Source organism: Salmo salar, unplaced genomic scaffold, assembly GCF_905237065.1.
Source record: "Salmo salar unplaced genomic scaffold, Ssal_v3.1, whole genome shotgun sequence".
NCBI lineage: Eukaryota > Metazoa > Chordata > Actinopteri > Salmoniformes > Salmonidae > Salmo > Salmo salar.
In genome coordinates, this window is record NW_025547354.1 from 85,001 (window position 1) to 109,376 (window position 24,376).

The 24,376-nt window shown below is 52.6% G+C and overlaps 1 protein-coding gene across 1 annotated transcript in view; it reads left to right on the top strand.

Annotated features, from left to right (window-relative positions):
• LOC106592654 (serine/threonine-protein kinase haspin-like) overlaps nucleotides 1–23,347 on the top strand; it is a 27,879-nt gene extending 4,532 nt beyond the window's left edge. The window contains exons 6-10 of the mRNA XM_045711202.1: nucleotides 7,982–8,061; nucleotides 10,386–10,474; nucleotides 20,730–20,872; nucleotides 21,397–21,499; nucleotides 22,770–23,347. Of these exons, the coding sequence (XP_045567158.1) occupies nucleotides 7,982–8,061; nucleotides 10,386–10,474; nucleotides 20,730–20,872; nucleotides 21,397–21,499; nucleotides 22,770–22,971 (617 nt within the window). The 3' untranslated portion in view covers nucleotides 22,972–23,347. The remainder of the gene's footprint in view (nucleotides 1–7,981; nucleotides 8,062–10,385; nucleotides 10,475–20,729; nucleotides 20,873–21,396; nucleotides 21,500–22,769) is intronic.
• Nucleotides 23,348–24,376: the final 1,029 nt, after the last annotated feature.

Genomic DNA, 24,376 nt, shown 5'->3' on the forward strand with positions numbered 1-24,376 from the left:
GGAGCTCACTAGCTCTATCTGGTCCCCTATCTGGTCCCCTTCAGTCTGGGAGCTCACTAGCTCTATCTGGTCCTCTTCAGTCTGGGGCTCTAGCTCTATCTGGTCCCCTATCTGGTCCCTTCAGTCTGGGAGCTCACTAGCTCTATCTGGTCCCCTTCAGTCTGGGAGCTCACTAGCTCTATCTGGTCCCCTATCTGGTCCCCTTCAGTCTGGGAGCTCACTAGCTCTATCTGGTCCCCTATCTGGTCCCCTTCAGTCTGGGAGCTCACTAGCTCTATCTGGTCCCCTATCTGGTCCCCTATCTGGTCCCCTTCAGTCTGGGAGCTCACTAGCTCTATCTGGTCCCCTTCAGTCTGGGAGCTCACTAGCTCTATCTGGTCCCCTATCTGGTCCCCTTCAGTCTGGGAGCTCACTAGCTCTATCTGGTCCCCTATCTGGTCCCCTTCAGTCTGGGAGCTCACTAGCTCTATCTGGTCCCCTATCTGGTCCTCTTCAGTCTGGGAGCTCACTAGCTCTATCTGGTCCCCTTCAGTCTGGGAGCTCACTAGCTCTATCTGGTCCCCTTCAGTCTGGGAGCTCACTAGCTCTATCTGGTCCCCTTCAGTCTGGGAGCTCACTGGCTCTATCTGGTCCCCTATCTGGTCCCCTTCAGTCTGGGAGCTCACTGGCTCTATCTGGTCCCCTATCTGGTCCCTTTATCTGGTCCCCCTTCAGTCTGGGAGCTCACTAGCTCTATCTGGTCCCCTATCTGGTCCTCTTCAGTCTGGGAGCTCACTAGCTCTATCTGGTCCCCTTCAGTCTGGGAGCTCACTAGCTCTATCTGGTCCCCTTCAGTCTGGGAGCTCACTAGCTCTATCTGGTCCCCTTCAGTCTGGGAGCTCACTAGCTCTATCTGGTCCCCTATCTGGTCCCCTTCAGTCTGGGAGCTCACTAGCTCTATCTGGTCCCCTATCTGGTCCCCTTCAGTCTGGGAGCTCACTAGCTCTATCTGGTCCCCTATCTGGTCCCCTTCAGTCTGGGAGCTCACTAGCTCTATCTGGTCCCCTATCTGGTCCTCTTCAGTCTGGGAGCTCACTAGCTCTATCTGGTCCCCTTCAGTCTGGGAGCTCACTAGCTCTATCTGGTCCCCTTCAGTCTGGGAGCTCACTAGCTCTATCTGGTCCCCTTCAGTCTGGGGAGCTCACTAGCTCTATCTGGTCCCCTATCTGGTCCCCTTCAGTCTGGGAGCTCACTAGCTCTATCTGGTCCCCTTCAGTCTGGGAGCTCACTAGCTCTATCTGGTCCCCTTCAGTCTGGGAGCTCACTAGCTCTATCTGGTCCCCTATCTGGTCCCCTTCAGTCTGGGAGCTCACTAGCTCTATCTGGTCCCCTATCTGGTCCCCTATCTGGTCCCCTTCAGTCTGGGAGCTCACTAGCTCTATCTGGTCCCCTATCTGGTCCTCTTCAGTCTGGGAGCTCACTAGCTCTATCTGGTCCCCTATCTGGTCCTCTTCAGTCTGGGAGCTCACTAGCTCTATCTGGTCCCCTATCTGGTCCTCTTCAGTCTGGGAGCTCACTAGCTCTATCTGGTCCCCTATCTGGTCCCCTTCAGTCTGGGAGCTCATTAGCTCTATCTGGTCCCCTATCTGGTCCCCTTCAGTCTGGGAGCTCACTAGCTCTATCTGGTCCACTATCTGGTCCCCTTCAGTCTGGGAGCTCACTAGCTCTATCTGGTCCCCTTCAGTCTGGGAGCTCACTAGCTCTATCTGGTCCCCTATCTGGTCCCCTATCTGGTCCCCTTCAGTCTGGGAGCTCACTAGCTCTATCTGGTCCCCTTCAGTCTGGGAGCTCGCTAGCTCTATCTGGTCCTCTTCAGTCTGGGAGCTCACTAGCTCTATCTGGTCCCCTTCAGTCTGGGAGCTCACTAGCTCTATCTGGTCCCCTATCTGGTCCCCTATCTGGTCCTCTTCAGTCTGGGAGCTCACTAGCTCTATCTGGTCCCCTATCTGGTCCCCTATCTGGTCCTCTTCAGTCTGGGAGCTCACTAGCTCTATCTGGTCCCCTATCTGGTCCCCTTCAGTCTGGGAGCTCACTAGCTCTATCTGGTCCCCTTCAGTCTGGGAGCTCACTAGCTCTATCTGGTCCCCTATCTGGTCCCCTTCAGTCTGGGAGCTCACTAGCTCTATCTGGTCCCCTATCTGGTCCTCTTCAGTCTGGGAGCTCACTAGCTCTATCTGGTCCCCTATCTGGTCCCCTTCAGTCTGGGAGCTCATTAGCTCTATCTGGTCCCCTATCTGGTCCCCTTCAGTCTGGGAGCTCACTAGCTCTATCTGGTCCACTATCTGGTCCCCTTCAGTCTGGGAGCTCACTAGCTCTATCTGGTCCCCTTCAGTCTGGGAGCTCGCTAGCTCTATCTGGTCCTCTTCAGTCTGGGAGCTCACTAGCTCTATCTGGTCCCCTTCAGTCTGGGAGCTCACTAGCTCTATCTGGTCCCCTATCTGGTCCCCTTCAGTCTGGGAGCTCACTAGCTCTATCTGGTCCCCTTCAGTCTGGGAGCTCACTAGCTCTATCTGGTCCCCTATCTGGTCCCTTCAGTCTGGGAGCTCACTAGCTCTATCTGGTCCCCTATCTGGTCCCCTTCAGTCTGGGAGCTCACTAGCTCTATCTGGTCCCCTTCAGTCTGGGAGCTCACTAGCTCTATCTGGTCCCCTTCAGTCTGGGAGCTCACTAGCTCTATCTGGTCCCCTTCAGTCTGGGAGCTCACTAGCTCTATCTGGTCCCCTTCAGTCTGGGAGCTCACTAGCTCTATCTGGTCCCCTATCTGGTCCTCTTCAGTCTGGGAGCTCACTAGCTCTATCTGGTCCCCTTCAGTCTGAGAGCTCACTAGCTCTATCTGGTCCCCCTTCAGTCTGGGAGCTCGCTAGCTCTATCTGGTCCCCTATCTGGTCCCCTATCTGGTCCCCTTCAGTCTGGGAGCTCACTAGCTCTATCTGGTCCCCTATCTGGTCCCCTTCAGTCTGGGAGCTCACTAGCTCTATCTGGTCCCCTATCTGGTCCTCTTCAGTCTGGGAGCTCACTAGCTCTATCTGGTCCCCTTCAGTCTGGGAGCTCACTAGCTCTATCTGGTCCCCTATCTGGTCCTCTTCAGTCTGGGAGCTCACTAGCTCTATCTGGTCCCCTTCAGTCTGAGAGCTCACTAGCTCTATCTGGTCCCCTTCAGTCTGGGAGCTCACTAGCTCTATCTGGTCCCCTATCTGGTCCCCTTCAGTCTGGGAGCTCACTAGCTCTATCTGGTCCTCTTCAGTCTGGGAGCTCACTAGCTCTATCTGGTCCTCTATCTGGTCCCCTATCTGGTCCCCTTCAGTCTGGGAGCTCACTAGCTCTATCTGGTCCCCTATCTGGTCCCCTATCTGGTCCTCTTCAGTCTGGGAGCTCACTAGCTCTATCTGGTCCCCTATCTGGTCCTCTTCAGTCTGGGAGCTCACTAGCTCTATCTGGTCCCCTATCTGGTCCCCTTCAGTCTGGGAGCTCACTAGCTCTATCTGGTCCCCTATCTGGTCCACTATCTGGTCCCCTTCAGTCTGGGAGCTCACTAGCTCTATCTGGTCCTCTTCAGTCTGGGAGCTCGCTAGCTTTGGTATGATTTATACAGACCACTTCCCCTTTTCCACATTTTATTACTTTACATCCTTATTCTGGGTTAATCTACAACAATACCCCAGAATGACATCGCAATACCCCAGAATGACATCGCAATACCAAAGAATGACATCGCAATACCCCAGAATGACATCGCAATACCCCAGAATGACATCGCAATACCCCAGAATGACATCGCAATACCCCAGAATGACATCGCAATACCCCAGAATGACATCGCAATACCCCAGAATGACATCGCAATACCCCAGAATGACATCGCAATACCCCAGAATGACATCGCAATACCCCAGAATGACATCGCAATACCCCAGAATGACATCGCAATACCCCAGAATGACATCGCAATACCCCAGAATGACATCGCAATACCCCAGAATGACATCGCAATACCCCAGAATGACATCGCAATACCCCAGAATGACAAAGTGAAAACAGGTTTATTAAAACTAAGAAACAGAAATACCTTATTTACATAAGTATTCAGACCCTTTGCTATGAGACTTGAAATTGAGCTCAGGTGCTTCCTGTTTCCATTGATCATCCTGGAGTCCACCTGTGGTCAATTCAATTGATTGCACATGATTTGGAAAGGCACAAACCTGTCTATATCAGGTCCCACAGTTCACCGGGCATGTCGGAGCAAAAACCAAGCCATGAGGTCTGAAGGAATTGTCCGTAGAGCTCAGAGACAGGATTGTGTCGAGGCACAGATCTGGGGAAGGGTACCAAAACATTTCTGCAGCGTTGAAGGTCCACGAGAACACAGTGGGCTCCATGGAAGGACTTTGGAACCACCAAGACTCTTCCTAGAGCTGGCTGTCTGGCCAAACTGAGCTATCGGGGGAGAAGGGCCTTGGTCAGGGAGGTGACCAAGAACCCGATGGTCACTCTGACAGAGCTCCAGAGTTCCTCTGTGGAGATGGGAGAACCTTCCAGAAGGACAATTATCTCTGTAGCACTCCACCAATCAGGCCTTTATGGTAGAGAGGCCAGACGGAAGCCACTCTTCAGTAAAAGGCACATGACAGACCGCTTGGAGTTTGCCAAAAAGGACTCTCAGACCATGAGAAACAAGATTCTCCGGTCTGATGAAGCCAAGATTGAACTCTTTGGCCTGAATGCCAAGCGTCACGTCTGGAGGAAACCTGGCACCATCCCCTACGGTGAAGCATGGCGGTGGCAGCATCATGCTGTGGGGATGTTTTTCACCGGCAGGGCCTGGGAGACTAGTCAGGATCGAGGGAATGATGAACAGAGCAAAGTATAGAGAGATCCTTGATGAAAACCTGCTCCAGAGCGCTCAGGACCTCAGACTGGGGCGAAGGTTCACCTTCCAACAGGACAACGACCCTAAGCACACAGCCAAGACAACACAGGACTGGCTTCGGGACAAGTCTCTGAATGTCCTTGAGTGGCCCAGCCAGAGCCCGGACTTGAACCCGATCGAACATCTCTGGAGAGACCTGAAAATAGCTGTGCAGCAACGCTCCCCATCCAACCTGACAGAGCTTGAGAGGATCTGCAGAGAAGAATGGGAGAAACTCCCCAAATACAGGTGTGCCAAGCTTGTAGCGTCGTACCCAAGAAGACTAGAGGCTGTAATCGCTGCCAAAGGTGCTTCAACAAAGTACTGAATAAAGGGTCTGAATATTTACGTGAATGTGATATTTTACAGTTTCAAATCTTTTATAAAACCCTGTTTCTGCTTTGTCATTATGGGGTATTGTGATGTCATTATGGGGTATTGTGATGTCATTATGGGGTATTGTGATGTCATTATGGGCCATTGTGATGTCATTATGGGGTATTGTGTGAAGATTTAATCCATTTTAGAATAAGGCTGTAACGTAACAAAATGTGGGGGGAAAAAAATCAAGGGGTCTGAATGTCTAAGTAGTGATGGCAGGGCTAGTTCAAACCGCTGTAGGATGGTTGTCCTCGCAGTGAGCGACTCAGTACATACTTGGCTGATCTCTGGGAGCAGGACACAGGAAATAGATCAGACTAAAGTTAGACACTAAAATTTGTAAAATAAAATATTACAGCAAAGGAATGAAAATGTGAACATCCTGGCAGTCTGAGGCAAGGTGCTCTGCAGTCATCCTGCTATTGACAGGGATAATGTGTTGTTCAGGCACAGCCAGAAGAGGACTGGCCCACCCCTCATAGCCTGGTTCCTCTCTACCCGGCACAGCCAGAAGAGGACTGGTCCACCCCTCAGAGCCTGGTTCCTCTCTAGGTTTCTAATCTCCACCCCTCATAGCCTGGTTCCTCTCTAGGTTTCTAATCTCCACCCCTCATAGCCTGGTTCCTCTCTAGGTTTCTTCCCTAGGTTCTCGGCCTTTCTAGGGAGTTTTTCCTAGCCACCCCTCAGAGCCTGGTTCCTCTCTAGGTTTCTAATCTCCACCCGGCACAGCCAGAAGAGGACTGGTCCACCCCTCAGAGCCTGGTTCCTCTCTAGGTTTCTAATCTCCACCCCTCATAGCCTGGTTCCTCTCTAGGTTTCTAATCTCCATCCAGCACAGCCAGAAGAGGACTGGTCCACCCCTCATAGCCTGGTTCCTCTCTAGGTTTCTAATCTCCACCCCTCATAGCCTGGTTCCTCTCTAGGTTTCTAATCTCCACCCGGCACAGCCAGAAGAGGACTGGTCCACCCCTCAGAGCCTGGTTCCTCTCTAGGTTTCTTCCTAGGTTCTGGCCTTTCTAGAGAGTTTTTCCTAGCCACCCCTCATAGCCTGGTTCCTCTCTAGGTTTCTTCCTAGGTTCTGGCCTTTCTAGGGAGTTTTTCCTAGCCACCGTGCTTCTACACCTGTATTGCTTGCTGTTTGGGGGTTTTAGGCTGGGTTTCTGTACAGCACTTTGAGATATCAGCTGATGTAAGAAGGGCTTTATAAATACATTTGATTGATTGATTGATTGATTGATTGATTGATTGATTGATTGATTGGTCCTGGCTTGATGACTCTAGTAGATTTACACTACGTGTCCTATAGAAGTTTTGTAGTCGTTTTGTAGTCTTAAACTTAGAATAAACTGATAGTTAAAATGCTAGCTTGTGCTAAAGCGATCTGCTCCTGCTAGCTAGCAACATCTACTTACATTTACATACTTGCTACCTAACTAACTAGGTACCTAACTAACCAGCTACCTAACTAACTAACTACCTAGCTACCTAACTAACTAGCTACCTAACTAACTAACTAGCTACCTAACTAACTAGCTACCTAACTAACTAACTAGCTACCTAACTAGCTACCTAACTAACTAACTAGCTAACTAACTACCTAACTAGCTAACTAACTACCTAACTAACTAACTAGCTACTTACCTAACTAACTAGCTACTTACCTAACTAACTAGCTACTTACCTAACTAACTAGCTACTTACCTAACTAACTAGCTACTTAACTAACTAACTAGCTACTTACCTAACTAACTAACTAGCTACTTACCTAACTAACTAGCTACTTACCTAACAAACTAGCTACCTAACTAACTAACTAGCTACCTAACTAACTAGCTACTTAACTAACTAGCTATCTACATTACTAAGGTTCCTGTGTTCTAAGTTGGGAAAGACATTTTAACAGCTTGGCAATTGATTGTATACACGCGTCTATAAGTAAATCGTCGAATTACAAATAAATAACTAAATAACTAATTGACCTGATAGCAGTTGTTCGGACTGCGATCTCTCTCTCGACGTCTCCGGCTGTCTGCTCCCATTTTTAGATACGGATAACGTGATTGGCCGACGTGATCAGCAGAGATGGTGTCATGGATAGTACACACGTTTTGATTGGTTTACAGAGTTGACGTGGCAAACAAACCGACGTGTTCAGAATAACTAAATAAACACGATGCGAAACGCACCAGCTCCCATCTGGACAGAGGTGGATTATGGGAAACTAGAGCAGATGGCTTGTTATGGTTCACCATCTACCTGGAGGAAGATGGGTCTGATAACCTGTCTGTCTGTCTTACCTGTCTGTCATCTACCTGGAGAAAGATGGATCTGATTACCTGTCTGTCTTACCTGTCTGTCTGTCATCTACCTGGAGAAAAATGGGTCTGACACCCTAACCTGTCTGTCTGTCTAACCTGTCTGTCTGTCTGCCTTACCTGTATGTCTCTCTGTCTTACCTGTATGTCTCTCTGTATGTCTGTCTGTCTCTCTGTATGTCTGTCTGTCTTACCTGTCTGTCTTAACTGTCTCTATGTCCTAACCTGTCTGTCTCTTCTAACCAGTCTCTCTATCTTACCTGTCTGTCTAAGCTGTCTGTCTGTCTAACCTGTCTGTCTGTATAACCTGTCTCTCTCTCTCTCTCTCTCTGATCAGATTTCTTCAGTGAGGAGCAGCTGTTTCTCATCCTGGAGTTTGAGTTTGGAGGCAGTGACCTGGAGAACAGTAATGGACAGGTGAGGAGACCTGGAGAACAGTAATGGACAGGTGGGGAGACCTGGAGAACAGTAATGGACAGGTAGGGAGACCTGGAGAACAGTAATGGACAGGTGAGGAGACCTGGAGAACAGTAATGGACAGGTGAGGAGACCTGGAGAACAATAATGGACAGGTGAGGAGACCTGGAGAACAGTAATGGACAGGTGAGGAGACCTGGAGAACAGTAATGGACAGGTGAGGAGACCTGGAGAACAGTAATGGACAGGTGAGGAGACCTGGAGAACAGTAATGGACAGGTGAGGAGACCTGGAGAACAGTAATGGACAGGTGAGGAGACCTGGAGAACAGTAATGGACAGGTGAGGAGACCTGGAGAACAGTAATGGACAGGTGAGGAGACCTGGAGAACAGTAATGGACAGGTGAGGAGACCTGGAGAACAGTAATGGACAGGTGAGGAGACCTGGAGAACAGTAATGGACAGGTGAGGAGACCTGGAGAACAGTAATGGACAGGTGAGGAGACCTGGAGAACAGTAATGGACAGGTGAGGAGACCTGGAGAACAGTAATGGACAGGTGAGGAGACCTGGAGAACAGTAATGGACAGGTGAGGAGACCTGGAGAACAGTAATGGACAGGTGAGGAGACCTGGAGAACAGTAATGGACAGGTGAGGAGACCTGGAGAACAGTAATGGACAGGTGAGGAGACCTGGAGAACAGTAATGGACAGGTGAGGAGACCTGGAGAACAGTAATGGACAGGTGAGGAGACCTGGAGAACAGTAATGGACAGGTGAGGAGACCTGGAGAACAGTAATGGACAGGTGAGGAGACCTGGAGAACAGTAATGGACAGGTGAGGAGACCTGGAGAACAGTAATGGACAGGTGAGGAGACCTGGAGAACAGTAATGGACAGGTGAGGAGACCTGGAGAACAGTAATGGACAGGTGAGGAGACCTGGAGAACAGTAATGGACAGGTGAGGAGACCTGGAGAACAGTAATGGACAGGTGAGGAGACCTGGAGAACAGTAATGGACAGGCGAGGAGACCTGGAGAACAGTAATGGACAGGCGAGGAGACCTGGAGAACAGTAATGGACAGGCGAGGAGACCTGGAGAACAGTAATGGACAGGTGAGGAGACCTGGAGAACAGTAATGGACAGGTGAGGAGACCTGGAGAACAGTAATGGACAGGTGGGGAGACCTGGAGAACAGTAATGGACAGGTGAGGAGACCTGGAGAACAGTAATGGACAGGTGAGGAGACCTGGAGAACAGTAATGGACAGGTGGGGAGACCTGGAGAACAGTAATGGACAGGTGAGGAGACCTGGAGAACAGTAATGGACAGGTGAGGAGACCTGGAGAACAGTAATGGACAGGTGAGGAGACCTGGAGAACAGTAATGGACAGGTGAGGAGACCTGGAGAACAGTAATGGACAGGTGAGGAGACCTGGAGAACAGTAATGGACAGGTGAGGAGACCTGGAGAACAGTAATGGACAGGTGAGGAGACCTGGAGAACAGTAATGGACAGGTGAGGAGACCTGGAGAACAGTAATGGACAGGTGAGGAGACCTGGAGAACAGTAATGGACAGGTGAGGAGACCTGGAGAACAGTAATGGACAGGTGAGGAGACCTGGAGAACAGTAATGGACAGGTGGAGAGACCTGGAGAACAGTAATGGACAGGTGAGGAGACCTGGAGAACAGTAATGGACAGGTGGGGAGACCTGGAGAACAGTAATGGACAGGTGAGGAGACCTGGAGAACAGTAATGGACAGGTGTTTGGTTCTCTACAGTATATCTGATTGGGAGCAGCCTTGTGATATGTTCATAAACATATCTAAACTCTCCTCTCCTCCTCTCTCTCCCCCTCCTCTCTTCCTCCTCCTCTCTCTCCCCCTCCTCTCTTCCTCCTCCTCCTCTCCCCTCCTCTCCCTCTCCCCTCTTCTCCCCTCCCTCTCTCCCCTCCTCTCTTCTCCCCTCCTCTCTCTCTCTCCTCTCCTCTCTCTCCTCTCTCCTCCTCCTCTCTCTCCCTCCTCCCCTCTCTCTCCCTCCTCCTCTCCTCTCCTCCTCCTCTCTCTCCTCCCTCCTCTCTCTCCTCTCCTCCTCCTCCTCTCTCCTCCCTCTCTCTCCCTCCTCTCTCCTCCTCTCTCTCTCCTCCTCTCCTCCTCTCTCTCTCCTCCTCTCTCTCTCCCCTCTCCTCCTCCTCTCCTCCTCTCTCTCCCCTCCTCTCTCTCCTCCTCTCTCTCCTCCCTCCTCTCTCTCTCCTCCTCCTCTCTCCTCTCTCCTCCTCCTCCTCCTCCTCTCCTTCCTCCTCCCCTCCCGTCCTCCCCAGCTGGCGTCGGTGATGGTAGCCCAGAGTATCCTCCACCAGGTGACTGCTGCTCTGGCTGTGGCTGAACAGGAGCTCTGCTTCGAACACAGGTCTGTCTGTCTACCTGCCTGTCTGTCTACCTGCCTGTCTGTCTACCTGCCTGTCTGTCTACCTGCCTGTCTGTCTACCTGCCTGTCTGTCTGCCTGCCTGTCTGCCTGTCTGGTAACACAGGTCTGCCTGTCTGTCTACCTGCCTGTCTGTCTACCTGCCTGTCTGCCTGCCTGCCTGTCTGTCTGTCTGGTAACACAGGTCTGTCTGCCTGCCTGTCTGTCTGTCTGGTAACACAGGTCTGTCTACCTGCCTGTCTGCCTGCCTGCCTGTCTGTCTGTCTGTCTGGTAACACAGGTCTGTCTGCCTGCCTGTCTGTCTGTCTGTCTACCTGCCTGTCTGTCTGCCTGTCTGTCTGTCTGTCTGTCTGGTAGCACAGGTCTGCCTGTCTGCCTGTCTGTCTGTCTGTCTGGTAGCACAGGTCTGTCTGTCTGCCTGTCTGTCTGTCTGTGTGTCTGTCTGTCTGTGTGTGTTAGTAATGTGTTGGTCCAGTCCTCTAAGGAGTGTTTAGTAACCCCCTGTCCTGTCCTGTCCTCAGGGACCCTCCACTGGGGTAATGTGTTGGTCCAGTCCTCTAAGGAGTGTTTAGTAACCCCCTGTCCTGTCCTGTCCTCAGGGACCCTCCACTGGGGTAATGTGTTGGTCCAGTCCTCTAAGGAGTGTTTAGTAACCCCCTGTCCTGTCCTGTCCTCAGGGACCCTCCACTGGGGTAATGTGTTGGTCCAGTCCTCTAAGGAGTGTTTAGTAACCCCCCTGTCCTGTCCTCAGGGACCCTCCACTGGGGTAATGTGTTGGTCCAGTCCTCTAAGGAGTGTTTATTAACCCCCCTGTCCTGTCCTGTCCTCAGGGACCTCCACTGGGGTAATGTGTTGGTCCAGTCCTCTAAGGAGTGTTTAGTAACCCCCTGTCCTGTCCTCAGGGACCCTCCACTGGGGTAAAGTGTTGGTCCAGTCCTCTAAGGAGTGTTTAGTAACCCCCCTGTCCTGTCCTGTCCTCAGGGACCCTCCACTGGGGTAAAGTGTTGGTCCAGTCCTCTAAGGAGTGTTTAGTAACCCCCCTGTCCTGTCCTGTCCTCAGGGACCCTCCACTGGGGTAATGTGTTGGTCCAGTCCTCTAAGGAGTGTTTAGTAACCCCCCTGTCCTGTCCTCAGGGACCTCCACTGGGGTAATGTGTTGGTCCAGTCCTCTAAGGAGTGTTTAGTAACCCCCCTGTCCTGTCCTCAGGGACCCTCCACTGGGGTAATGTGTTGGTCCAGTCCTCTAAGGAGTGTTTAGTAACCCCCTGTCCTGTCCTGTCCTCAGGGACCCTCCACTGGGGTAAAGTGTTGGTCCAGTCCTCTAAGGAGTGTTTAGTAACCCCCTGTCCTGTCCTGTCCTCAGGGACCCTCCACTGGGGTAATGTGTTGGTCCAGTCCTCTAAGGAGTGTTTAGTAACCCCCTGTCCTGTCCTCAGGGACCTCCACTGGGGTAATGTGTTGGTCCAGTCCTCTAAGGAGTGTTTAGTAACCCCCCTGTCCTGTCCTCAGGGACCCTCCACTGGGGTAATGTGTTGGTCCAGTCCTCTAAGGAGTGTTTAGTAACCCCCTGTCCTGTCCTGTCCTCAGGGACCCTCCACTGGGGTAATGTGTTGGTCCAGTCCTCTAAGGAGTGTTTAGTAACCCCCTGTCCTGTCCTGTCCTCAGGGACCTCCACTGGGGTAATGTGTTGGTCCAGTCCTCTAAGGAGTGTTTAGTAACCCCCCTGTCCTGTCCTCAGGGACCCTCCACTGGGGTAATGTGTTGGTCCAGTCCTCTAAGGAGTGTTTAGTAACCCCCTGTCCTGTCCTCAGGGACCTCCACTGGGGTAATGTGTTGGTCCAGTCCTCTAAGGAGTGTTTAGTAACCCCCTGCTGTCCTGTCCTCAGGGACCCTCCACTGGGGTAATGTGTTGGTCCAGTCCTCTAAGGAGTGTTTAGTAACCCCCTGTCCTGTCCTGTCCTCAGGGACCCTCCACTGGGGTAATGTGTTGGTCCAGTCCTCTAAGGAGTGTTTAGTAAACCCCCTGTCCTGTCCTGTCCTCAGGGACCCTCCACTGGGGTAATGTGTTGGTCCAGTCCTCTAAGGAGTGTTTAGTAACCCCCTGTCCTGTCCTCAGGGACCCTCCACTGGGGTAATGTGTTGGTCCAGTCCTCTAAGGAGTGTTTAGTAACCCCCTGTCCTGTCCTGTCCTCAGGGACCCTCCACTGGGGTAATGTGTTGGTCCAGTCCTCTAAGGAGTGTTTAGTAACCCCCCTGTCCTGTCCTCAGGGACCCTCCACTGGGGTAATGTGTTGGTCCAGTCCTCTAAGGAGTGTTTAGTAACCCCCCTGTCCTGTCCTGTCCTCAGGGACCCTCCACTGGGGTAATGTGTTGGTCCAGTCCTCTAAGGAGTGTTTAGTAACCCCCTGTCCTGTCCTCGGGGACCTCCACTGGGGTAATGTGTTGGTCCAGTCCTCTAAGGAGTGTTTAGTAACCCCCTGTCCTGTCCTCAGGGACCCTCCACTGGGGTAATGTGTTGGTCCAGTCCTCTAAGGAGTGTTTAGTAACCCCCCTGTCCTGTCGTCAGGGACCCTCCACTGGGGTAATGTGTTGGTCCAGTCTTCTAAGGAGTGTTTAGTAACCCCCCTGTCCTGTCCTGTCCCCAGGGACCTCCACTGGGGTAATGTGTTGGTCCAGTCCTCTAAGGAGTGTTTAGTAACCCCCTGTCCTGTCCTGTCCTCAGGGACCCTCCACTGGGGTAATGTGTTGGTCCAGTCCTCTAAGGAGTGTTTAGTAACCCCCCTGTCCTGTCCTCAGGGACCCTCCACTGGGGTAATGTGTTGGTCCAGTCCTCTAAGGAGTGTTTAGTAACCCCCCTGTCCTGTCCTGTCCTCAGGGACCTCCACTGGGGTAATGTGTTGGTCCAGTCCTCTAAGGAGTGTTTAGTAACCCCCCTGTCCTGTCCTCAGGGACACTCCACTGGGGTAATGTGTTGGTCCAGTCCTCTAAGGAGTGTTTAGTAACCCCCCTGTCCTGTCCTGTCCTCAGGGACCCTCCACTGGGGTAATGTGTTGGTCCAGTCCTCTAAGGAGTGTTTAGTAACCCCCTGTCCTGTCCTGTCCTCAGGGACCTCCACTGGGGTAATGTGTTGGTCCAGTCCTCTAAGGAGTGTTTAGTAACCCCCTGTCCTGTCCTGTCCTCAGGGACCCTCCACTGGGGTAATGTGTTGGTCCAGTCCTCTAAGGAGTGTTTAGTAACCCCCTGTCCTGTCCTGTCCTCAGGGACCTCCACTGGGGTAATGTGTTGGTCCAGTCCTCTAAGGAGTGTTTAGTAACCCCCTGTCCTGTCCTGTCGTCAGGGACCTCCACTGGGGTAATGTGTTGGTCCAGTCCTCTAAGGAGTGTTTAGTAACCCCCCTGTCCTGTCCTCAGGGACCCTCCACTGGGGTAATGTGTTGGTCCAGTCCTCTAAGGAGTGTTTAGTAACCCCCCTGTCCTGTCCTCAGGGACCCTCCACTGGGGTAATGTGTTGGTCCAGTCCTCTAAGGAGTGTTTAGTAACCCCCCTGTCCTGTCCTGTCCTCAGGGACCTCCACTGGGGTAATGTGTTGGTCCAGTCCTCTAAGGAGTGTTTAGTAACCCCCCTGTCCTGTCCTGTCCTCAGGGACCCTCCACTGGGGTAATGTGTTGGTCCAGTCCTCTAAGGAGTGTTTAGTAACCCCCTGTCCTGTCCTGTCCTCAGGGACCTCCACTGGGGTAATGTGTTGGTCCAGTCCTCTAAGGAGTGTTTAGTAACCCCCCTGTCCTGTCCTCAGGGACCCTCCACTGGGGTAATGTGTTGGTCCAGTCCTCTAAGGAGTGTTTAGTAACCCCCTGTCCTGTCCTCAGGGACCCTCCACTGGGGTAATGTGTTGGTCCAGTCCTCTAAGGAGTGTTTAGTAACCCCCTGTCCTGTCCTGTCCTCAGGGACCCTCCACTGGGGTAATGTGTTGGTCCAGTCCTCTAAGGAGTGTTTAGTAACCCCCCTGTCCTGTCCTCAGGGACCCTCCACTGGGGTAATGTGTTGGTCCAGTCCTCTAAGGAGTGTTTAGTAACCCCCCTGTCCTGTCCTCAGGGACCTCCACTGGGGTAATGTGTTGGTCCAGTCCTCTAAGGAGTGTTTAGTAACCCCCCTGTCCTGTCCTGTCCTCAGGGACCCTCCACTGGGGTAATGTGTTGGTCCAGTCCTCTAAGGAGTGTTTAGTAACCCCCTGTCCTGTCCTGTCCTCAGGGACCCTCCACTGGGGTAATGTGTTGGTCCAGTCCTCTAAGGAGTGTTTAGTAACCCCCTGTCCTGTCCTGTCCTCAGGGACCCTCCACTGGGGTAATGTGTTGGTCCAGTCCTCTAAGGAGTGTTTAGTAACCCCCTGTCCTGTCCTCAGGGACCCTCAACTGGGGTAATGTGTTGGTCCAGTCCTCTAAGGAGTGTTTAGTAACCCCCCTGTCCTGTCCTGTCCTCAGGGACCCTCCACTGGGGTAATGTGTTGGTCCAGTCCTCTAAGGAGTGTTTAGTAACCCCCTGTCCTGTCCTCAGGGACCCTCCACTGGGGTAATGTGTTGGTCCAGTCCTCTAAGGAGTGTTTAGTAACCCCCTGTCCTGTCCTGTCCTCAGGGACCCTCCACTGGGGTAATGTGTTGGTCCAGTCCTCTAAGGAGTGTTTAGTAACCCCCTGTCCTGTCCTCGGGGACCCTCCACTGGGGTAATGTGTTGGTCCAGTCCTCTAAGGAGTGTTTAGTAACCCCCCTGTCCTGTCCTCAGGGACCCTCCACTGGGGTAATGTGTTGGTCCAGTCCTCTAAGGAGTGTTTAGTAACCCCCCTGTCCTGTCGTCAGGGACCCTCCACTGGGGTAATGTGTTGGTCCAGTCCTCTAAGGAGTGTTTAGTAACCCCCTGTCCTGTCCTGTCCCCAGGGACCTCCACTGGGGTAATGTGTTGGTCCAGTCCTCTAAGGAGTGTTTAGTAACCCCCCTGTCCTGTCCTGTCCTCAGGGACCCTCCACTGGGGTAATGTGTTGGTCCAGTCCTCTAAGGAGTGTTTAGTAACCCCCCTGTCCTGTCCTCAGGGACCCTCCACTGGGGTAATGTGTTGGTCCAGTCCTCTAAGGAGTGTTTAGTAACCCCCCTGTCCTGTCCTGTCCTCAGGGACCTCCACTGGGGTAATGTGTTGGTCCAGTCCTCTAAGGAGTGTTTAGTAACCCCCCTGTCCTGTCCTCAGGGACACTCCACTGGGGTAATGTGTTGGTCCAGTCCTCTAAGGAGTGTTTAGTAACCCCCTGTCCTGTCCTGTCCTCAGGGACCCTCCACTGGGGTAATGTGTTGGTCCAGTCCTCTAAGGAGTGTTTAGTAACCCCCTGTCCTGTCCTGTCCTCAGGGACCTCCACTGGGGTAATGTGTTGGTCCAGTCCTCTAAGGAGTGTTTAGTAACCCCCTGTCCTGTCCTGTCCTCAGGGACCCTCCACTGGGGTAATGTGTTGGTCCAGTCCTCTAAGGAGTGTTTAGTAACCCCCCTGTCCTGTCCTGTCCTCAGGGACCTCCACTGGGGTAATGTGTTGGTCCAGTCCTCTAAGGAGTGTTTAGTAACCCCCCTGTCCTGTCCTGTCGTCAGGGACCTCCACTGGGGTAATGTGTTGGTCCAGTCCTCTAAGGAGTGTTTAGTAACCCCCTGTCCTGTCCTCAGGGACCCTCCACTGGGGTAATGTGTTGGTCCAGTCCTCTAAGGAGTGTTTAGTAACCCCCCTGTCCTGTCCTCAGGGACCCTCCACTGGGGTAATGTGTTGGTCCAGTCCTCTAAGGAGTGTTTAGTAACCCCCCTGTCCTGTCCTGTCCTCAGGGACCCTCCACTGGGGTAATGTGTTGGTCCAGTCCTCTAAGGAGTGTTTAGTAACCCCCTGTCCTGTCCTGTCCTCAGGGACCCTCCACTGGGGTAATGTGTTGGTCCAGTCCTCTAAGGAGTGTTTAGTAACCCCCTGTCCTGTCCTGTCCTCAGGGACCCTCCACTGGGGTAATGTGTTGGTCCAGTCCTCTAAGGAGTGTTTAGTAACCCCCCTGTCCTGTCCTCAGGGACCCTCCACTGGGGTAATGTGTTGGTCCAGTCCTCTAAGGAGTGTTTAGTAACCCCCCTGTCCTGTCCTCAGGGACCCTCCACTGGGGTAATGTGTTGGTCCAGTCCTCTAAGGAGTGTTTAGTAACCCCCCTGTCCTGTCCTGTCCTCAGGGACCCTCCACTGGGGTAATGTGTTGGTCCAGTCCTCTAAGGAGTGTTTAGTAACCCCCGTCCTGTCCTGTCCTCAGGGACCCTCCACTGGGGTAATGTGTTGGTCCAGTCCTCTAAGGAGTGTTTAGTAACCCCCCTGTCCTGTCCTCAGGGACCCTCCACTGGGGTAATGTGTTGGTCCAGTCCTCTAAGGAGTGTTTAGTAACCCCCTGTCCTGTCCTGTCCTCAGGGACCCTCCACTGGGGTAATGTGTTGGTCCAGTCTTCTAAGGAGTGTTTAGTAACCCCCTGTCCTGTCCTGTCCTCAGGGACCCTCCACTGGGGTAATGTGTTGGTCCAGTCCTCTAAGGAGTGTTTAGTAACCCCCTGTCCTGTCCTGTCCTCAGGGACCCTCCACTGGGGTAATGTGTTGGTCCAGTCCTCTAAGGAGTGTTTAGTAACCCCCTGTCCTGTCCTGTCCTCAGGGACCCTCCACTGGGGTAATGTGTTGGTCCAGTCCTCTAAGGAGTGTTTAGTAACCCCCCTGTCCTGTCCTGTCCTCAGGGACCTCCACTGGGGTAATGTGTTGGTCCAGTCCTCTAAGGAGTGTTTAGTAACCCCCTGTCCTGTCCTGTCCTCAGGGACCCTCCACTGGGGTAATGTGTTGGTCCAGTCCACTAAGGAGTGTTTAGTAACCCCCCTGTCCTGTCCTGTCCTCAGGGACCCTCCACTGGGGTAATGTGTTGGTCCAGTCCTCTAAGGAGTGTTTAGTAACCCCCTGTCCTGTCCTCAGGGACCCTCCACTGGGGTAATGTGTTGGTCCCGTCCTCTAAGGAGTGTTTAGTAACCCCCTGTCCTGTCCTCAGGGACCCTCCACTGGGGTAATGTGTTGGTCCAGTCCTCTAAGGAGTGTTTAGTAACCCCCTGTCCTGTCCTGTCCTCAGGGACCCTCCACTGGGGTAATGTGTTAGACCAGTCCTCTAAGGAGTGTTTAGTAACCCCCTGTCCTGTCCTCAGGGACCTCCACTGGGGTAATGTGTTGGTCCAGTCCACTAAGGAGTGTTTAGTAACCCCCTGTCCTGTCCTGTCCTCAGGGACCCTCCACTGGGGTAAAGTGTTGGTCCAGTCCTCTAAGGAGTGTTTAGTAACCCCCCTGTCCTGTCCTCAGGGACCCTCCACTGGGGTAATGTGTTGGTCCAGTCCTCTAAGGAGTGTTTAGTAACCCCCCTGTCCTGTCCTGTCCTCAGGGACCCTCCACTGGGGTAATGTGTTGGTCCAGTCCTCTAAGGAGTGTTTAGTAACCCCCCTGTCCTGTCCTGTCCTCAGGGACCCTCCACTGGGGTAATGTGTTGGTCCAGTCCTCTAAGGAGTGTTTAGTAACCCCCCTGTCCTGTCCTGTCCTCAGGGACCCTCCACTGGGGTAATGTGTTGGTCCAGTCCTCTAAGGAGTGTTTAGTAACCCCCCTGTCCTGTCCTGTCCTCAGGGACCTCCACTGGGGTAATGTGTTGGTCCAGTCCTCTAAGGAGTGTTTAGTAACCCCCTGTCCTGTCCTCAGGGACCCTCCACTGGGGTAATGTGTTGGTCCAGTCCTCTAAGGAGTGTTTAGTAACCCCCTGTCCTGTCCTCAGGGACCTCCACTGGGGTAATGTGTTGGTCCAGTCCTCTAAGGAGTGTTTAGTAACCCCCTGTCCTGTCCTCAGGGACCCTCCACTGGGGTAATGTGTTGGTCCAGTCCTCTAAGGAGTGTTTAGTAACCCCCTGTCCTGTCCTCAGGGACCCTCCACTGGGGTAATGTGTTGGTCCAGTCCTCTAAGGAGTGTTTAGTAACCCCCTGTCCTGTCCTGTCCTCAGGGACCCTCCACTGGGGTAATGTGTTGGTCCAGTCCTCTAAGGAGTGTTTAGTAACCCCCCTGTCCTGTCCTGTCCTCAGGGACCTCCACTGGGGTAATGTGTTGGTCCAGTCCTCTAAGGAGTGTTTAGTAACCCCCTGTCCTGTCCTCAGGGACCCTCCACTGGGGTAATGTGTTGGTCCAGTCCTCTAAGGAGTGTTTAGTAACCCCCCTGTCCTGTCCTCAGGGACCCTCCACTGGGGTAATGTGTTGGTCCAGTCCTCTAAGGAGTGTTTAGTAACCCCCTGTCCTGTCCTGTCCTCAGGGACCTCCACTGGGGTAATGTGTTGGTCCAGTCCTCTAAGGAGTGTTTAGTAACCCCCTGTCCTGTCCTGTCCTCAGGGACCCTCCACTGGGGTAATGTGTTGGTCCAGTCCTCTAAGGAGTGTTTAGTAACCCCCCTGTCCTGTCCTGTCCTCAGGGACCTCCACTGGGGTAATGTGTTGGTCCAGTCCTCTAAGGAGTGTTTAGTAACCCCCTGTCCTGTCCTCAGGGACCCTCCACTGGGCTAATGTGTTGGTCCAGTCCTCTAAGGAGTGTTTAGTAACCCCCTGTCCTGTCCTGTCCTCAGGGACCCTCCACTGGGGTAATGTGTTGGTCCAGTCCTCTAAGGAGTGTTTAGTAACCCCCCTGTCCTGTCCTCAGGGACCTCCACTGGGGTAATGTGTTGGTCCAGTCCTCTAAGGAGTGTTTAGTAACCCCCTGTCCTGTCCTCAGGGACCCTCCACTGGGGTAATGTGTTGGTCCAGTCCTCTAAGGAGTGTTTAGTAACCCCCCTGTCCTGTCCTCAGGGACCCTCCACTGGGGTAAAGTGTTGGTCCAGTCCTCTAAGGAGTGTTTAGTAACCCCCCTGTCCTGTCCTGTCCTCAGGGACCTCCACTGGGGTAATGTGTTGGTCCAGTCCTCTAAGGAGTGTTTAGTAACCCCCCTGTCCTGTCCTCAGGGACCCTCCACTGGGGTAATGTGTTGGTCCAGTCCTCTAAGGAGTGTTTAGTAACCCCCTGTCCTGTCCTGTCCTCAGGGACCTCCACTGGGGTAATGTGTTGGTCCAGTCCTCTAAGGAGTGTTTAGTAACCCCCCTGTCCTGTCCTGTCCTCAGGGACCTCCACTGGGGTAATGTGTTGGTCCAGTCCTCTAAGGAGTGTTTAGTAACCCCCCTGTCCTGTCCTCAGGGACCTCCACTGGGGTAATGTGTTGGTCCAGTCCTCTAAGGAGTGTTTAGTAACCCCCTGTCCTGTCCTCAGGGACCCTCCACTGGGGTAATGTGTTGGTCCAGTCCTCTAAGGAGTGTTTAGTAACCCCCTGTCCTGTCCTCAGGGACCCTCCACTGGGGTAATGTGTTGGTCCAGTCCTCTAAGGAGTGTTTAGTAACCCCCTGTCCTGTCCTGTCCTCAGGGACCCTCCACTGGGGTAATGTGTTGGTCCAGTCCTCTAAGGAGTGTTTAGTAACCCCCTGTCCTGTCCTCAGGGACCCTCCACTGGGGTAATGTGTTGGTCCAGTCCTCTAAGGAGTGTTTAGTAACCCCCTGTCCTGTCCTGTCCTCAGGGACCCTCCACTGGGGTAATGTGTTGGTCCAGTCCTCTAAGGAGTGTTTAGTAACCCCCTGTCCTGTCCTCAGGGACCCTCCACTGGGGTAATGTGTTGGTCCAGTCCTCTAAGGAGTGTTTAGTAACCCCCTGTCCTGTCCTCAGGGACCCTCCACTGGGGTAATGTGTTGGTCCAGTCCTCTAAGGAGTGTTTAGTAACCCCCCTGTCCTGTCCTCAGGGACCTCCACTGGGGTAATGTGTTGGTCCAGTCCTCTAAGGAGTGTTTAGTAACCCCCTGTCCTGTCCTCAGGGACCCTCCACTGGGGTAATGTGTTGGTCCAGTCCTCTAAGGAGTGTTTAGTAACCCCCTGTCCTGTCCTGTCCTCAGGGACCCTCCACTGGGGTAATGTGTTGGTCCAGTCCTCTAAGGAGTGTTTAGTAACCCCCCTGTCCTGTCCTCAGGGACCCTCCACTGGGGTAATGTGTTGGTCCAGTCCTCTAAGGAGTGTTTAGTAACCCCCTGTCCTGTCCTCAGGGACCCTCCACTGGGGTAATGTGTTGGTCCAGTCCTCTAAGGAGTGTTTAGTAACCCCCCTGTCCTGTCCTGTCCTCAGGGACCTCCACTGGGGTAATGTGTTGGTCCAGTCCACTAAGGAGAAGGAGGCGAGTTTCCTCCTCGACGGGACAAACCATTCCTTAGAGACCAGGGGGGTGAGCGTACGCATCATCGACTACTCCCTGTCCAGGCTCGAGATCGGTCAGTCCACCTCTCTGTCTCTCTCTCTGTCTCTCTCTGTGTCTCTCTCTCTGTCTCTCTCTCTGTCTCTCTCTGTCTCTCTCTCTGTCTCTCTCTCTGTCTCTCTCTGTCTCTCTCTCTGTCTCTCTGTCTCTCTCTGTCTCTCTGTCTCTCTCTGTCTCTCTGTCTCTCTCTCTCTCTGTCTTTCTCTCTCTCTCTGTCTCTCTCTCTCTCTCTGTCTCTCTCTCTCTCGCTGTCTCTCTCTCTCTCTCTCTGTCTCTCTCTCTGTCTCTCTCTCTGTCTCTCTCTCTCTCTCTGTCTCTCTCTCTCTCTCTCTCGCTGTCTCTCTCTCTCTCTCTCTCTGTCTCTCTCTCTGTCTCTCTCTCTGTCTCTCTCTCTTTCTCTCTCTCTCTCTCTGTCTCTCTCTCTCTCTGTCTCTCTCTCTCTCTCTCTCTCTCTCCCTGTCTCCTCTGTCTCCTCTGTCTCTCTCTGTACCGCTAACTGTGTGTGTGTGTGTGTGTGTGTGTGTGTGTGTGTGTGTGTAGATGGTCTCACCGTGTCCTGTGATATCTCAGCGGATGAGGAGCTGTTCCAGGGACGTGGAGACTACCAGTTCGACATCTACAGACTCATGAGACAGGAGAACGGGTAGGTTGGGGTGGGGGTTACCATGGAGATGGGGGTTACCATGGAGAACGGGTAGGTTGGGGTGGGGGGTTACCATGGAGAACGGGTAGGTTGGGGTGGGGGGTTACCATGGAGAACGGGTAGGTTGGGGTGGGGGGTTACCATGGAGATGGGGGGTTACCATGGAGAACGGGTAGGTTGGGGTGGGGGGTTACCATGGAGAACGGGTAGGTTGGGGTGGGGGGTTACCATGGAGATGGGGGTTACCATGGAGAACGGGTAGGTTGGGGTGGGGGATTAACATGGAGAGTGGGGGGTTACCATGGAGAACGGGTAGGTTGGGGTGAGGGGTTACCATGGAGATGGGGGGTTACCATGGAGAACGGGTAGGTTGGGGTGGGGGGTTACCATGGAGAACGGGTAGGTTGGGGTGGGGTGGGTTACCATGGAGAACGGGTAGGTTGGGGTGGGGGGTTACCATGGAGATGGGGGGTTACCATGGAGAACGGGTAGGTTGGGGTGGGGGGTTACAAAGGAGAGGGGGTGGGGTTTACCATGGAGAACGGGTAGGTTGGGGTGGGGGGTTACCATGGAGAACGGGTAGGTTGGGGTGGGGGGTTACCATGGAGAACGGGTAGGTTGGGGTGGGGGGTTACCATGGAGAACGGGTAGGTTGGGGTGAGGGGTTACCATGGAGATGGGGGTTACCATGGAGAACGGTAGGTTGGGGTGGGGGGTTACCATGGAGAACGGGTAGGTTGGGGTGGGGGGGTTACCATGGAGAACGGGTAGGTTGGGGTGGGGGGTTACCATGGAGAACGGGTAGGTTGGGGTGGGGGTTACCATGGAGATGGGGGTTACCATGGAGAACGGGTAGGTTGGGGTGGGGGGTTACCATGGAGAACGGGTAGGTTGGGGTGAGGATTTTACCATGGAGACCGGGTAGGTTGGGGTGGGGGGTTACCATGGAGAACGGGTAGGTTGGGGTGGGGGGTTACCATGGAGAATGGGTAGGTTGGGGTGGGGGGTTACCATGGAGAATGGGTAGGTTGGGGTGAGGTGGTTACCATGGAGAACGGGTAGGTTGGGGTGGGGGGGGTTACCATGGAGAACGGGTAGGTTGGGGTGGGGGGGGGGTTACCATGGAGAACGGGTAGGTTGGGGTGGGGGGTTACCATGGAGAACGGGTACGTTGGAGTGGGGGTTATCGAGGTGTCTACCTGTCTGTCTCTAACCTGTTTTACTTTTGAACTGTCTGTCTGTCTCTAACCTGTCTCTCTCTCTCCTACAGTAACGTGTGGGGTGACTACCAGCCCCACTCCAATGTGTTATGGCTCCACTACCTGAGCTCCAAGCTGCTGACGATGACCTATAAGGGCCGAGGGTGGCGGGGCGTCAAGCAGGCCAGGCTGGACCTGCAGCGTTTCCACGACAATGTCCTCGCCTTCCGATCTGCCTCTGACGTACTGTACAACTGTGGCCTGTTCCAATGAGGAAGAGTGTGTACTGCCACATATTGTTGTTGTTAGCTTGGTTAGCAGGATGCTAGCTTGGTTAGCGGGATGCTGGCTTGGTTAGCAGTATGTTTGCAGGATGATAGCTTGGTTAGCAGGATGCTAGCTTGGTTAGCGGGATGCTGGCTTGGTTAGCAGGATGCTGGCTTGGTTAGCAGGATGCTGGCTTGGTTAGCGGGATGCTGGCTTGGTTAGCGGGATGCTAGCTTGGTTAGCGGGATGCTAGCTTGGTTAGCCCTAGCAGTAGGCTATAGTACTGTGTAGCATCCAGTCGTAACCTTTTTTTAGAGGTGAAATTTTCTTTTGTACATATTTATAAACCCACAAGACTGTAATGGCTTTGTATTCTTAAATTTAAAAAAATAAAAAAATAGTTTTTTTGTTTTCTTATTAAACGTTGAATAGAAACAATGACCAAAAAAGTGTTTTAGTGTCAGATTTTATTAACATTTATTATCAAGACACAACGCAAAGATTCCTTGATGCCCTTCCAGACTCCCTCCGCCTCGTCGAGGACGTCGGGAGTACAGAAATCGGTTAACCCCCCGAACTGAGGATCTAAACGTAATAGCTTTGATGCAGTCGCACCGCTAAAAAAAACAAAACGACATTTGTCACAATAAACTAGCTCCCTGATTAAACGAAAATACCTGAGCCCTGAAGCAAGCTTCCAGAAAATTGGAACGGAAATGGCGCCACACCAAACTGGAAGTCTTCCGACTAGCTTGGAAAGACGGCACCGTGCAGTATCGAAGAGCCCTCACTGCTGCTCGATCATCCTATTTTTTTTTTCCAATTTATTTGAGGAGAATAAGAACAATCCGGATTATATATGTTTTATACTGTCACAAAGCAGCCCCACGAAGGTAGCCTTAAGTTATTAATTTATTTTATTTAACCTTTTATTTAACCTTTTATTTAACCTTTTATTTAACCTTTTATCTAACTAGGCAAGTCAGTTAAAAACTAATTATTATTTACAATGACCACCTACCAAAAGGCAAAAGACCTACGGTGGCTGGGGATTAAAAATTAAATAAATAAATAATAAATATAGGACAAAACACACCACACAACAAGAGAGACAACACTACATAAAGAGAGACAACACTACACTACATAAAGAGAGACCTAAGACAACAACACAGCATGGTAGCAACACAACATGACAACACTACATAAAGAGAGACCTAAGACAACAACACAGCATGGTAGCAACACAACATGACAACAACATGGTAGCAGCACAGCATGGTAGCAACACAACATGACAACACAGCATGGTAGCAACACAACACTACATAAAGAGAGACCTAAGACAACAACACAGCATGGTAGCAACACAACATGACAACACAGCATGGTAGCAACACAACATGACAAC